The sequence below is a fragment of the Drosophila elegans genome, unplaced genomic scaffold (genome assembly GCF_018152505.1).
Source record: "Drosophila elegans isolate 14027-0461.03 unplaced genomic scaffold, ASM1815250v1 contig_208, whole genome shotgun sequence".
Classification (NCBI taxonomy): Eukaryota; Metazoa; Arthropoda; class Insecta; order Diptera; family Drosophilidae; genus Drosophila; species Drosophila elegans.
The window spans coordinates 22,929,720-22,945,768 of record NW_024545578.1 but is presented as its reverse complement, the minus strand read 5'-3'; the positions used below and the strand labels follow the sequence as shown (position 1 = coordinate 22,945,768).

General features: G+C 36.1%; 4 protein-coding genes across 12 annotated transcripts in view; 1 reads left to right on the top strand and 3 right to left on the bottom strand.

Annotated features, from left to right (window-relative positions):
* Nucleotides 1-12,474, bottom strand: part of LOC108136071 (synaptotagmin-5) — a 61,780-nt gene extending 49,306 nt beyond the window's left edge. Inside the window, exon 1 of the mRNA XM_017257035.2 lies at nt 12,012-12,474. The gene's annotated coding sequence lies outside the window, so the exon portion shown is untranslated. The remainder of the gene's footprint in view (nt 1-12,011) is intronic.
* On the top strand, nt 305-1,228 carry LOC108136074 (nucleoplasmin-like protein ANO39). The gene has a single exon (XM_017257039.2). It carries the CDS (start codon nt 357-359, stop codon nt 999-1,001), a length of 645 nt encoding a protein of 214 aa, XP_017112528.1. The 5' UTR covers nt 305-356; the 3' UTR covers nt 1,002-1,228.
* LOC108136075 lies at nt 7,293-7,990 on the bottom strand. The gene has a single exon (XM_017257040.2). The coding sequence runs from the start codon at nt 7,942-7,944 to the stop codon at nt 7,336-7,338; it is 609 nt and encodes a 202-aa protein (XP_017112529.1). The 5' UTR covers nt 7,945-7,990; the 3' UTR covers nt 7,293-7,335.
* A 1,560-nt stretch (nt 12,475-14,034) lies between the features above and the next one.
* Nucleotides 14,035-16,049, bottom strand: part of LOC108136059 (pericentrin) — a 28,574-nt gene continuing 26,559 nt past the window's right edge. For 8 of the 9 annotated variants that reach the window (XM_017256994.2, XM_017256997.2, XM_017256998.2 and 5 more), the window contains 2 exons: nt 15,369-15,479; nt 14,035-14,751 (listed from right to left, as the gene is read on the bottom strand). In XM_017256994.2, the coding sequence (XP_017112483.1) occupies nt 14,415-14,751; nt 15,369-15,479 (448 nt within the window). In that variant the 3' untranslated portion in view covers nt 14,035-14,414. Of the gene's footprint in view, nt 14,752-15,209; nt 15,290-15,368; nt 15,480-16,049 lie in introns of all 9 variants that reach the window. The other variant, XM_041708346.1, reaches the window with a different exon arrangement.

The window sequence follows — 16,049 nt, the reverse complement described above, 5'->3', positions numbered from 1 at the left end:
TAAACCTTATAAAAAAAAGTAAGCAAAATTGTTTTTCTTCATATGCCTACTACAATCTTAGTGTATGACTCATAACAAATTTTAAGTGCACTTAGTTCCTATTCCTCCAATTATGTTTAATATTTGCACATGTGTTCGGCTTCATTTTTGGGGTAAACGAAAAACAAAACAAAAATTTCAACCAGTAAACTTGAAAATTATCATAGATTTGAAGAACCTTGATGGTTGTTAGCATAGTGTAATCATGTCACAATAAATTGATCGCTTGGAACCAGTTTTCAAAGATATAAAAACAAAGGGAGGCGAATTGAAAATCATAATCACAGTTGCACTCAGCCAGTCTAGATTTAAAAATCATGCGCTCCATAGCTTTTGCCGTTCTGATATTTACCGGAATCCTGGCCCACAGCAATGCAGCTCCTCAGCTGAATTTGGCTTGGCTGCAGGCGATATTGGAGGAGGCTGCTCAAAGTAACTCGACGGTTCGACTTGGAAACAACACGGTTATCATTTCGGGAGTGTCCAATGCCGTTGCCAACAGCAACGATGGAACCATCCGTCCATCTCCCCCATCAAACCAATTGAACAATCAAGGATATAACCCATGGACTAACCAAGGATACCCTTACTACTATAACGGATACTATCGCATTGAACCCACGGTCAACGGAGAGATCGTCGAGGAGTCACAGAGTCATGAGGAATCCCAAGAGATTTCTAATGAGACTTCCCATGATCTCAGTGACGAGGAGTCTGGCGAAGACCAATTCCACCAGGATGATCAAACCGAGGAAGAAGCTGAGGACGAGGCCGATCTTTCAGAGAATCAGCTCGATGAGGATGATGAAGACCAGGGGGAAGATGAACCCCATGACCAATACGAGGAGGCTGCCGACGAGGATATCGAGATTGAGGATGAACAGCTCGATCCCGAGGAAGACGCTGCTGACCAAGAATTGGAAGAACTCGAAAATGAGCTACTCGCCGAAGAATCCAAATAAGCCATATGAATCGAACTCAACCAAAACAGCAAAATAATTTCCATAGAAAAATAGCAAAATTGAAAAACAATTCATACGGAAAAAACTTGTTACTTGCATTTCATTACATATTTTTGGGGTCAATCATAAATAAAAAAACGTTTATAGAAAAAAAAAACTATTTTTGTTTACAGAATATCTTTAGATGACAAGATTAAGTCATAGAAATAAAAGTTCAGAAAAATCAATTTTTCTACAATTCTTTTTATAATAATTTTTTCAAAAGTTAAAAAGATTTAGGAAAATGATAAAATGTTTTCTGATTATTATTCTTTTCTATTTTTTTATCTGGTTTAAATAATATTTTCCATTATTAATATTTTTTTAGATGACAAGATGAAATAAAAATAAATAAGGTAATCAAAATTTAGTTAAATCAATTTTTATTAATTCAACAACTAATAATTTCTTTAAAAGTTCAACAAACGTAGGAAAAATGCTGAATGCTTTCGGAAACATATTGAATTAATCTTTTCTAACAAGTCACTAATATAAACAATTTTTAACCAATTAAAAATGCACTGCATTTTTCCAGACTACTTTTTCTTTAAAGCTTCGTTAAGATTAGGAAACTGGAAACGTCAACGTAAGTTACTTGTTTGCGTGCGATACAAAGAAAATGTAATGATGTTTATTTGAATGCACAATCTGTGGAAAATCAGAGAAAAGTGAAAGCAGTAACTGCTGTGTCCCTCAGATTCCATTTGGGAAACCCAAGGACGGGGACAGACATTGACAACTTGTGCGCAATTGTAAACAGTTCGTGCAGGTGGCTAAAAAGAAAGAACTGTTGCCATCGAAGGAGTCAACAGGATGGCGGTGGTAGCAACGGCAGTCAGGTGCTCGTCGAACAAAAGCGAATTGCATTATAATGCGGCGCGTGTTTGTAATTTTTAATGCCGACAATGAGATTAGTTGGTTGGCGGTTGGACATGGCGTTGGCTTAAACGGCATTCACACGCGCTTAACTCGATTGCCGTCGATGGTCGAGAGTGTTTCGGTCATGTTTCCCCGTCGCCCATTTGCCTATGCCCCCCATCACCCACCACCCACCACCCAAAACTCAATGCCAATCAATGTCACGCCCATAGATACTCACTCACACTCACACCCGCAATCCCCACCCACTCACCAACTCGAAAGGACATTCACGCACGCATTCCCCTGACAGGCGTCCGTAAGGACTTAATCATAATTTGATTCAAGTTCGACTTGGCCTCGTGCCACTGAAAGGAAATTGTAGCATACATTTCAGCGCTCTATAAATAGGTTGTCAAAGAATTTGGCCCCCTGAGGTAGCTTAGGAATTTAGGGCTAACCTCACATAATTGGCATTCTTTTTCAATTATGTGGCATCATACTTGCTTAATTGAAGAATTTTTATTGGCCTAATGAGATTAAGGGTCCACCTTTAAATTTAAAATGCATAAAAGCAGTTCATATGTACCAAATTAATTTGGCGGTCAGGGCACTTCAAGTTGTTTGGAAATGGTTTCATTTTGTTCTTTAAATTTGTTGTTGATTATATAACTTAATCAAAAATCTTGTTCTTGTTTATATGAGTTGTCTTTAATAAAAATTAATTTAAATACTTGCTATATATTGACAGAGAAACTAGTTAATTGATAAAAAAAAAGTTTATAACTAAGCACATTTTGAATCTTAGAGTTGGTATTAATATAAAATGAATTAATTATTAATCATTATTGTTAAAACCAAAATTTTGTATCCCTTTAACTTTTAAATATTTTAAGCAAACTTTATAAGGCCTTTTTTTCAAAGATATTTATAATTATTTCATTTCATGCACTAAATTTCAAAGAAATATATTCAGTCATGAATTTTTAGTTAGCATTTTGTACAAAAGATTTATCTGAATTAACAAAAAGCTTATAACACATTTATTTAAATATTTGTAACATCTCTTGTAATATATACCACTATTACTGACTACCTTTGTGTGATTTCCATTACAATTGTCTTTGGTAATGATAAATCTGACTCAATTCAAAAGACACGTCTTATGAAATGTCACCCTTAATTGAATTTCAATTGAATACAGCAAAACACCATCGAAAGGAATTCAATATAGTGGCGGTAATTTCGCCCGGACGATATTTAATTAAAATGGAAACCTTTTAGTGATCAACGGCAGAGCTTAAGCCACAATATGAATCGGAGACAAAGGGAAACAAGCCACGGGAAGCGCTCATTTCCTTTCCTTTGCTGACTCAGTGACCCAACCTAGGAGACAATTGCTCCATTTCTATATGGCTTGGTCAACAGTCCGTGCATCACATGTTCACGTCCATTACACTTGACCCCATGGCAGTCCCTTTAACCCGCCCATAACCCCAGTTACCCCTGTTACCCCTGTTACCCTGTTAACCCCCAAGTGAACCGATGGCATTCTTGCAGCCTGTACGTTTCGGGTTCAAAGTAATTCGCTTTATGACTGTGATTGCAATCGATTCCTTAGCCCAGTTAATGTTAGCATGGGCCATATCGACTGACCCCGTTCGATTGTCGGCGACCTTGCCCCGGCTGCTGCCAATTAAAGTAATTCTCTTGGCGGTCCCACAATTTCATCCAATTATCCGAAATCGAGCAAACGTTCTGTTTTATTTTTCATTCACAATAAAAGAGTTGGTGAACTGGTTGTGCCCAGAATTTAATTATCTATTGATTAAAACTGAATTAGAAAATGAAAAATCAAAATATGTTTTTGAAACTGCAAAGGAAACTTAAATTTATGAATTTGCAAACTTTCTTGCCTCCAAAAATGTATAAATATAAAATTTCTTTAAATTGGTAATGACGTTCATTTTCCAAACAAATGAAAACATGATTTTATTTACAAAATAAAACAACCAATTATTCACAACTTTGGAGAATTTTCTTTTTATTTTACAAGTTGTATTATTTTATAGGTTCTAGAAATAAATATTTAGTTACAAAGAAATAATTTCGCAAAAAATAAACTACTTTTTAGATGACTATGCTGTTTTCCGCATAGTTCCAGGAATATTTTGTTGTGACCTTTGCCAGGTCATATTATTGAAATCGTCGCACAATTGCTATAATTCTTGTTGACACGCTTGACATGTTTTGGTCAATTTGCCACGCCGAGGACCCCCATGCGCGGTAATTTGCATACAAAAAATTACGAAACTTTGTCTAGTCCCATGGGGAGTCGGGACCCCTCTGTGTCGCAGTATCTGGCATGTGTTGGCTTTAAATTATTGTTTGTTGATTTTGCGGGCTCACAAAATATGACAAGTTGAATACGAAGAGGGACTGTCATTGCGGTTAGTTCGGGATTATAGCTTAGTATATTAATTTAAAAATAACTGACCTTAATCAACATCTTTCAGCTTTAAATAAAATAAAACCATCATTCCTAAATTCTATATTTAAGGCCACAACTAAAAATGTTTCTGACCAGCAAAGAATACAAGCTTAACAAATTCCATAGTGTTTACCTACGAAGTACCTCCTATAACTCTTACTTAGCCTTCGTTTCAACAAACAGACATCCCATAACTGCGTTCATCTCCTGGGCAATCATTTCCTTCGACGTTGGGCGCTAATTTCTGTTTGCTTATAGGCCACATTTTTCCACTGATCCCACTGGACTTCCAGCCACCTCCCACAAATAAATACAGCCCGTGGCTGCCCATGTGGAAACGGAAGTGTTTCCAATTGTTATGTCAGCGATGGTGATGGCTGAGCTCTCATCAAGTCAGCTGAATGTCAGGACATCATTTGATAGCAGGATGCGGATAGAGATAGAGAGCAATAAACCATTTCGACCAGTGTACACATATGCAGTCATGTGTAGGGGATTATTAGGGGCCAGCTCTCATATCTGATGTTTATTCATTACATTCAGCTTATTAAGCCCGCCATTGTGATTAGAATATAGAAATAACACTTAACCGGGTTCAGTGCTCCTTCATTTATCCATATTGTTGGCTAAAACATATATATTTCTTAATTTAACAATGTGTTATTATTTAAGAAAAAAAGATTATATAATTTATTTGACTATTTAATAAAAAAAACTTTTTTTTTAAATTCTAAAAATTCATGTTTAAATATTTACTGATTAATAGTCTTTAAAAAATATAAATTTTAAATCTAGCCTAAATGAATATAAAATATTATTTAAAATAATATTGAAAATAATGTTTAAGCTATAAGTAAAACCTAAAAGAAATCGTGAAACTCTTAGTATGTTTCTAAGTTGACAATTCACATGATACTTATATTTCTTATGATTTGAACCCTTTAAAGTTGTAAGTGATAAAAAATATTTGATTTTTAAATAAACATTTGGCTAAGAAGAAAATACAAACGTGTGTCGACAATACTGACCATGGCTTTAGTTTAATTTAAAATATAGAGATCTTTAGTTGCTTGGTAGTATAGCTATTGACATTTACATGGCTAATTGATGCAATTAGGGAAACTGCACAAGAAAGTACTCATTTCATTCGGCGCAAACTTTCATGGGCATTCATTCATTTGCATAGCCCAAAGCTCCTGGTGTGAAAGCGCTCATGAAAATAGGGGCTGGGATTTAGGGGAGGTTTTCTGGGGGCCGGAGAGGGAGTGGTCCGCTGGCGCCATACCCTAAGTCCCGGCCAAAACCCTAAAAATAAACATGGAGAAGAAAGCACGTCACCGCCATCCCAACTCCCACTTTTCCGGCGAGCATAGAAAGTACCTCAATATGCTCCGATTACATAGGCGAAAACAAAATACATTTTTGTATACAAACAAACTGAGAGCAAAAATAACAATAAACCCCTCTTTTTATGTATTTGCCCAGAGGTTCCGCCGTTTAATGATCCAACAAGTGTGAAAAGGGTTTTTTTTTTCTAAAATCCATCTCTGGCTGAACGTAAATGTACATAAAAACCCATCAAATTTCGATGAAAATTCCACCTGAAGTGAGACGATCCTTGGCCAGGATCCGTTCAAAAATACAATGCCTGTCCGTAAACGAAAACTGGTCCTTTGATTTTCACTTTTCCTCTCTTCTTCTATCCTCGAATTAACATTTTGATTGGATATTTCAATATTGCGCCATATGGAAGGCTGTTTGCCGGCTGCTTTTGTCCGTGTTTGGGGCTGGTCAGAACTGGTTGCCAGCCATGTCCATGCCAGTGGATTTTGCACCTTTAATGCCCCACTGAGCTCTGTGTTTGCACTCTACTCAAAGCCTCAAAAAGCGTTTGCGATATACAAAGCGTTTGTGATAAGATAGCGGACTGCCCCGTTCTGGTTTGGCCACTAAATTGGCCATAAATGGACATTAAACTTTGGCACGAGTGCTGGATCACAAAGGTTATATTCAAACTCTAAAGTCAAAAACAAATATGCAATTTGTTTACTTGTCTCAAAACTGGCATCTATTTAACTTCAGTTTTTAAATAAACTTTAAGTGCTGAATTTTTAAACAAACTAAAGTAACTTTATGACTTGTTAAATAATAATTAAACTAATAAAGACAATTTGCTGTCTAAAAATGCAACCATTATCTTATTAAAATGTTTAATGCAACCACTAAAAATAAAATTCTATGTAAAAAAGGAGTAAACTTGTTGTTTATGTTAATAAATTTAATAATTATACACTTTATTTATATTTACAATTCTCTCTTCCTTCCAGCTGTGCCAATTGTTTAAATAATAATATTGCCAATGTACAAAAACCACGAAATTTGAACAAATTTATAATATTCTTGTTAGATCCATCAATAGGATTAATTAAGACTGAAATGTAACTTTTGAATATTACTATATTTCTATATTTTGTATATTTAACGATATATCCAAATTGCGGTGGTTTATTAAGATCTGAAAAAAAAAATGATGTAGCTCCCATTATATCGGGGAGCAATTAAAAAAGTTGAGAAACATCGGATTTTCGTATTCTTAACTGTACCGCGAAACCCTAAGCTGTTGAAACATACGTTTGTTTGCGACTTTTACTCAAGATTACCCAATTATTATGGAAAAGTACAATTGGTTCGTAAAAATTTCAAAAAATTTGATTTTTGCTCCTGTGTTACCCCTAGATCTCTGCTAAAACTTATAAATGGTTCAAATATTGAAAAATTGTCAATACAGTCAAAAAGCAAAGAAAGTTTAGGAAGATTTCAAAACTTTCGTTAAGAGCTAAGTTAAGGTTGAGTTAACTAAATACCCCTTTTCCCCAATCCTTTTAAAAGATATAGTATTTGCTCAATATGTACATAACTTTATTTTAACTTGATCCCATTTGCTCCTTAGATCACCTGGGTGGTGAACACGGGCTCGACGGGATCGGCAACCACTTCGGGGTCAACGGCGGCATCCACAGTGGATGAAGAGTCCTCAGAATTGTCACCGGAGACAGTGGTGGTGGTTGTGGTGGTGGAGGAGGAGGAGGAGGAGGACGAGGCTGCGGGATCTTCAACGGGTGTCACAACGGGTGTCACAACGGGTGTCACAACAGGTGTAACAACGGGCTTGACGAAACGACGTCTGGGCAGAAAGGGTGCTCCGTAGCCGTAGAAGTTGTTGTTGTTCCAGTAGCGGGGACTGTTCCAGCCTCGGGGATACCAGCCGCCAGTGGATGCTCCATAGTCGGGCCAGTAGCGGGGATAATAGGGCAAAGTGGACACTTGCGGCAGGATGCTGGGCGATTCTACATCAGCGGCCACATCGACAGCGGGAACAATTCCGGCATTCTTCACCAGCACGGATGGCACGATTCCGGCATTCTTCACCAGCAGAGTTGGTGGCTCCACCGCCAGTTTTATCTGAGCGGAGCGACCCAATCTTCCGCGCCGGGACAACTGGCCGGAGGACACTGCCACCAAACTGACACAAAGCAGAGCAACGAACAGACGCATTTTGCCAAACGAACAACCTCAACTTCAACTGGCCTTTGCTGTCCCATGATCCCACTCTTATAGAGCTCCTCTTTTCGTGGAATTATTTACTTTTCATTCTATTATAATCAGTCCAAATATTGATTCAACTAAATTTCGTTTTAGAGAATCCGTGCAAATTATTTAACCACGTTTGCGTAGTTTCATATTTACTTAGTTGGGTTTTCGCTGCGGTCGGGGAATTGAAAACACATTTTGTTGAATAGTTGTCATTAGCGGTTTGCCAGCATTTTGGTTGTTTGACGTCCCCATCTGTTCTATTGTTTCACACAATTCGGCAATTAAAATGTCTCTCATGTGAGCTTCGATTCCGGGTTTAAATTTCGATAGGAGTGGCGATGAACATTTGAATAACAAAAAGCTTTTGCGAAAGATGTTGTCAAAACTCCAATTTTGCTGTTCACATTAGAAGATCAAAATGTCTGCATACTTTTAATACTTTTTAATTGTAATATATCTTATAGTCCTTTACAGAGGTTTATATATAAAATTCATTTTGTTTTAGTAAACAGCTTCAATTATAACTAACACAACAAATCAACTATTTATTTAGTGTTACAATTTTATCCTAATTTGTTGAAGCTTAAAAGTGTGCTACACAACAGAGTAGGTGACATTTTAAAAGTTAAATTTCCAACTAAACTCACTTTTACTGAGCGTGCAAAATATCCAAAATTTTAACAAAATTTAATTAATTTTATTTAAATAAATTTTTACATAAATCTTGTTGCAATTAACTTTTAAATATTTTATAAAGCTTTTTAGTTGGCATTTTTAATACATTTTTTCACTTCGTAACTAGTTTAAATCTAAAACAGATGGATCCTCATAACTACCGAATTGCAGTGTGTTCTCGATCTGAAGCAAAAAGTCCTTTTCAGGAATATTATTTGCTTTAATCGATGCAAATAGAGCCGCCCAGAAAAACACAACCAAAATTAAGAAATGCATCTTGTTGAAAGTCAATACTAAACTGAACTGAAGTTGCAAAGTCACTTATATATGAAAAGCCCTCGATAAATAATGCCAACTTAAAGCCAACTAATTGGCTATTTTAAAAAGCCAGACCAGCTGGCCATAAGATGGTTGGCCATAAACTGGCTAATTATAAATAAATGAGAACTGTGGGCAAAGCGGATTACGAATGGTTGAGTATAGAGCATTTCCATATGCTCAATTTCCAAGCAGAGATGCAATCAGGCTAATTGCATGTGCCCCACAAAACAGTCAAAAGGTAAAATTACATACAAAGAATCGTGGAACACTGAGTGCCTACAGTCTGCGGCAAAGGAAAAAAACAGCCACATACAAAAATAGGATCATTATTAACTTCAATTTACATAAGAATGTTGGAAAATGTTGTTTTGAACGACTTCGGGAAGCGTTGTTCACTATCAAATAATAAAACTTCGCAGAAAACGTATGTATGTATACTTAAGTAATAAAGGTTAAATAATTAAAGCTATTTCGATAAGGGTTACGGTTTCGGTACAAATATATGTTATTTTGGTTGCGATAACGGTACCAAAACCGAAGCCAAATCCGGTTTCCAGTATTGTACCGGCTTAGATAAAATAATATTAAATTTTTCTTTTTTCTAACATTACAACTTTCTAAGCATTCAAAAAAAAATGATTAAAGCGAATAAAATTTTTGCACTTTTGCATGTGTAAAATTTCTAGAGGCTTCGAGTTTATTTACTTGTACAAAATATTATTATTTACCCATCGACACTTCTTTTTCACACAAAGTAAATTTACTTAAATTTTTGACTTAGTCGAACGTGTAAACATAAATAAACGTTAATATTTCTTCATATTTCTTTTGTTTGCATTGATTTTTGTTGTGAAAAAGAAACATTAAAAGGAAAGCACTTGCATGATCTGTCATATTCAATTGTTAAGAAGTTTTACGAGTTATGTATTTTTAAGAAATACATTTTTGGAGAACCGGTACAAATGTTTCGGTATCGGTTACGATTCCAGTTAGTAATAAAAAAATTATTTTGTTTCGGTTACGGTTTTAATTCGGGTTTACCGGAAAACAGTTGGATACCCCGTTATGTATCTTTAATTTTGATATCAATCTTAATCATTACATAAAAATAAATGTTTTCTTAAACTAAATTATTTCACTTCATTCATTGAAATACAATGTAAGATCCTTAAATATTTTAATGGGCAGGCGCGAAATAACTCAAACACTATTAAGCATACGCAACGTGGGCTTACCTTTCAAAGGAGCTGAGATTTTGTTAGTCTTTTGCAATCAAAGCAGTTTTGATAAGAACAATATCGATTTAAAACATGCTATTGCCGTCTCTTTACCAGACAGCAAATAAATCTCAACTTTCCTCATCGCGCATACGCCATGCATGCCCGTCTTTAAAACGGATTAACCCGAGGATTTAACCAGGCAGCATAATTAAAAAACTTAAAGCGAGTGCACCAGCACCAAGGGAGTGGGAAATAACAATAATGAACTTGTGCGCTGGCGGGGAAGCATGAAGGCTGAAATTTAAGCCCTGGACATGTCAGTGACAAGCTGTCTCGCCATCGACTGGCTGTCTTCGCTCCTGCTTCTGCTCCTGCTCCTGTTCCTGCTCCTTCTGTTCACAGCTCCTTGCCATCGCTTTTCATCGCTGCTCCGCCTGGTGACAGTGAAGCCATCCAAGCATGCCACCCCAACCCGAAACAGGCATCGGCAAAAGTTTATTGCCTTGGTCAAGTTTTGGGCCCCTAAGTTGGACAGAAATGAACAACTTATAAATTCCAAAATTGACACAACGCAACTTTGACCAGTTTGCAGATAACCCTTACCTGTTGGTCATATACAAAACTCATTCACACACACACACACACACACACACCCAAACAGGGTATGCCAATGTTTGACGTCATTAGATAGACAGAAAAATAAAAGGAGCAGACCAACAATTAGGTCTACAATCCCATGTAACGCCTACTAACTGGCCATGAACGAAAAAAAAAAAAAAAACTGCAGAGGCGTAACGAATATGGTTCGAAATTGTACATTGAATACTCGTATATTGTTGGCAGATAAGGGACCACAATCTTATCAACAAATAGATACACATGTGCGATAGGGAAGCGAAGCGAAAGGCAAACTTTCGCTCTCAGGAAATGCAAAAAAAATAAAAATGCGGAGGACCCAAATCAAAGAGCTCTTAAACTACTTTGGCCTTTGACCTGGCCAACTTTGCGGTGCTTGCGACCCACCACTGCGAACAATCACAGATTTAATAAGCCAAGTCCCAGACCGATGCCAAAAAAAAAGAGAGAAATATCAACTTGAATGGTAGGTATTCAACAGGCAGACGAGGGCCTTTTGCAAGCCATAAAAAAATTCTGTCTTCGGCTGCTTTAGTGTTTAAATGGCTGGGATTAGGGGGCCCAAAGACGCTTTAAGTGCGAAATTCAAGGCTTTTGCCTGATGCGATTACTTATCAAATTGGATTTCTTCATCGCCTTCCCGCACCTTTCTTTTGATTTGTTCCGAGTTTGTCGATGGCTTAAAGTGACGAAAACATCTCCCACTTGAAACATTTTCAATTGGAGAGCTAAAGCTTAGATATGAATCGACGAATTTGTTTTTGAACTTTTTATTTGGTAAAAACAAATCTTTTAAATTAAAACTTTGAAATTGTAATTATCTGCAATTCACTATATGCGAAAGTCTAAAAATCAAGTGCGCAAAATTTTAAACATTATATTGTACTCCGTTAATTTGTTGCTTTCAAGTGCTAAAACCAATTTTCAACGTTTTAATTTGAGCTAAGTAATTCATCAACAGATTTTAATGTTAGGCTTTGCCCAACTCTTTAAATCCAGTTTCTTGTACTATGCAATAATTTCAATTACAACCCCCGCTTTATAATTTTACGTCTGAAGATTGAAATTTAATTACCATCTTGTTTAAAAAATTATGCACTCGCACTTTAACATTTTGTTATATCAAACATACGATTGGACCCAATATATAATTTTAATTTACGAATTGTTTCTTACCTTTTTATCCGTGATTCTTTTAAATCCTGCCCTTTTTTTTTTGCAAAAACTAATTGTTTTGAAATGATTTTAGTTGTTTGTTTTACCCAAAATCGGGATAATTAATCATCTCCTTTGACGCAGCTCATTTATATTCAAAAGAAACTTTGAAAAACACTCTTGGCATATGCAAATTAAGCGAAAATTTAACACCGCAGCCGCAATAATCGAATTCACTGAGTTTCTTTCTGAATATTTTTGATATTTATGCAAAAAGCAATCCATTCAAGTGACGGACGACTGAGTCTCAATTTTCTACTGGCACACGCACCGTTCGACGGGAAAACCAAAATAAAACCCGGATCCGAACCCGAATCGAAACCGCTCGCAACACAGGTTAGAGGCAACAGGCAACAGGATGTTGGAAGGACAAGGACCGCTTGCCACAACGACAGGATAGCCAATGCTAGACGATGCGCCATTCAACGCTACCATATGCTAGCGATTTCTGCCTGTCCACCGCCGACTCTACGGTTGCTGCAGGGAAAGCTCTGCTTTTCCGGCCGTAAGTCCTCGGCCAACTTCGGCTCCGGCCGACAGAAAGCTCCGCGACTTCTTATCAGTGGGCGTTGTGCTGATAACGAGCTGGCCAGCAATTATAAAGGGTATGCCGAAGGATGCGTTCGCTAGTTCAGCGGTTTGAAGAGTATTCTACCGAATTAAATCGAAGGCATTTCCACATGTGTAACAACATTAATGTAGCTTTGTACATTGAAATGAATTTACCTATTTATATTTGGCTTAAAACTTATAGCTCTTGGCCATATCGCATACCTAACGCTTTTTGAGCTGTTAAAAAGAAAATAAAACAAATTTGTTTTTGCAATAATTGAAAACCATTTTTTATTACCGTTTTTTTTTTTGGGATTAAAATGTTGTATTTTTGAACTGGAAAAGGAAAATATATTTTATTTTTTCTTTTACCTTTTTTGTAGTTTAATCCAAAATATATAGTAATTTTTTAACTTTTCTAAAACACAAGAGTGGAAAATATTTACATTTATTTTTATTTTATATCTGAAAGACAAGAGTTTTTAAGTGGACTTAAAACAAAATATTTGTTATAATTTTATCTACTATTCAATTATATATTCTTTAAATTTCTTTCTTTAAAATCATTTTCTTTAAAATTTAAATCCAGACCTAATTACAATTACCATAAATTAAAAGACACTTGCACAAGATGAAAACGAACTTGCTCAACGTTTTTCTTAATAAAATTAAAGAGTATTTTTCATTTTGCAGCTTACACTGGCCGTGGCCTAAAGAGGGTTAAGGGCGGGTGGTTTTTGGTAGGAATCCCTGCTGGACGTGCAAAAACATTGCAGCTTTTGCGTTCATTTGACGAAGAGCCGCCCTGAGGCAAGGTACTTTACTTTATGTCCGGCTTAGTTGGCCTTGCAGCACTTGACATTTGACCGTTCAACCCCGCAACCTGTTGAGCTAAGCCGGCATTGCGAAATTGAAACAGCTGCATCCATTTTGCCCCTTGGCATATTGCTGAAAAACAAATACGTTTGGGTTCTTATGCTGTTGTAAGTGCTTATTTACCTTATTCATAATTTGGGCATATCAAGTATACGCAGTGGCTTTTCACTTCATTATTGTGATTATTTTATGACTTAATTACTTGAATTCTATTTTGGGCATTGTTTCTATAAATAAAGGTTTCCTTATTATGTGAATTTTCATTGGTCCTTCATTCTGCTTAATTAAGGAAAAGTGCCATTGAAATTTAAATCAAACGATTTTTACCTTCTTAAATTTAATATAAATCCCACATAAGAAACTTTAATACTCACTTTCTCATTTTAATTTCCACATTAATATTTTGTTTCTTCATTAACATGTTTACTTTTATTTGAATGACTTGATGAATTGAATTCTTAATTGTCCAGTGAATCCTCACCCGTAAGGCACATTCCATAAATATGTACAGAAAAACTTCCAATTTAGTTCAGTAAAATAGTAACAAACAGAAAAGTTTTCAATATGAAATCAATTTTGTTTTAATCAACTTATCAGGGAACTTATGCAGTCAAAACACAAATAAAAATAAACTAAATATCGAACCAATCAAAATACTGGGACACGGATTTGGTTTATGCTTATGACTACACTTGGGCGGTAAATACAAATAACACTTACAGATGACTGTTACATGCCTAAGTTTGGTTGTGTTTGCGCGCACGCTTAAATTAGGTTACAACAGCTTAAGACTTAGTTTTGGGGGGGGGAAATGGTACAGGTAATTAACACTAAAATGGATCGTCTGTCCTACATCCACGATGCTTGCATGCTACAAAGTGTCTTCGTTATGGCTTCACTTAAAGTTAGGGCCTTCAGTTGATTTGTGCAATTTGCTTAATGATGCCGCGCATGCGCTCTCTTCGGTTTCTGCATTGTTGGCCAGTCCAATCTCGCCAGCGATGGCAGGTTGTTGTCACTGTTGTTGTTACTGTTGTTGTTGTTGTTGTTGTTGTTATTGGCGATGGTGCTCTGCAACGAAGATGTTGGCGCTTGGAGGGTAAAATCCGATGGCAGCATTATCGGCTGCACGGTGCTGTAATTAACCATCGGCGGTGAGAGGGGCGCATAGCTAAGGCGTCCCATGAGGTTGTTGTTACTGGTGGGTGGATTCGAGTTGGGTCCAGGCAGTGGGGATTGGGGAGGCGCCACATTCAGGTTTAGTCCAGGACTTCTAAAAAGATAACTCAGTTTAGTTTCTGTACATATTGTAATTGTTTCAAAGTTATTGGGTGAAATTTATCCAGATTTTATGTGAATTTAAAAGCAGTATTGTAAAGAGTTTGAAAAAGAATAATTATAATTATATATTTGGTGTTTGTAAAACCGCAGAATAATTTGAAACCATTATAAGGATTGGTAAGGATAACAATACATTTAACATCTACAAAAAGGTTTGGAAATGTTTAGAGATTTAGGTGCAGTGTAAACATTATTTTCCTTTAAAAGCCTTCAATAAATTAATTATATTAAACCAAGTTCCCTGTGATCAAAAGTGGCTTGCATGCCTGAATTAAAAATTTAAATTAAATCTAGCTATTCTAGTAACTTGGTTAAAATACTATATATTAATTTTTCTATAATTTAAATTAAGAGAACCAAAACGGAGTGTTGTTACTTAGAAACCCAGACCTTGTGGCCGCTATTTCTTGGCTGAATCGCCCTGTTTTAGCTTAACTTTCATATTGACAGTCACAAGGGGCATCTTAGAGCTTAGAGGGACGAGAGAATGAGGGTTATGACAAGGCATTTTTGTACAGCAAATAACAGGCGAACCCAGATCAAGCTCACCTCTGCTGGGTGATTGTGAAGACCGACTTGCTCACAATCCGCTTGCCCGTGTGCCAGATGCGTCCAATGTATTTGATGCGCTGGATGGCAATGATGGCCAGGGCCACAGTCCTGCAAAAAGTAAGAATTTTGTAAATTTAGATTAATATTAATCAGAGGCTGTTACGGTAGCAACCAGTATAACTGTTTCGTTTACGGTTTCGGTTTTGGTAATCATTTTTTATTTCGACGGTACGGTAACGCAACCAAAACAACCAAATTTAAACCGGTACAATACCGCTTTGGTACCGGTTTAAATTTTAAATAATATATCTAACATTATTAATTTCTAATATTTTGGAAAAAATTAATGATAAGAGCGAATAAGATTTTTGCATGTATAATGTGAAAAGTTTATAGTTTTTTTACTTGTACTTATATAAATATGACTGCTCAGAAATTTCGTTTTAACAAATGAATATTATTTACTCATCGAAATTTTTTTTGTTTGTCTTCTTTTTTTTTTCAATGATGTATGATGTATTGTGAAAAAATTCTCTAAAAGAAAAGCATTTGAGGGATCTAACATATTAAATGGTTAATACGTTTTACGACTTATGTAGATTATTTAAAGAACAGATTTTTTCAGAACCGGAACTAATGTAATCGGTATCGGTAACGGTTCCTGTTAGGCAAAAACTT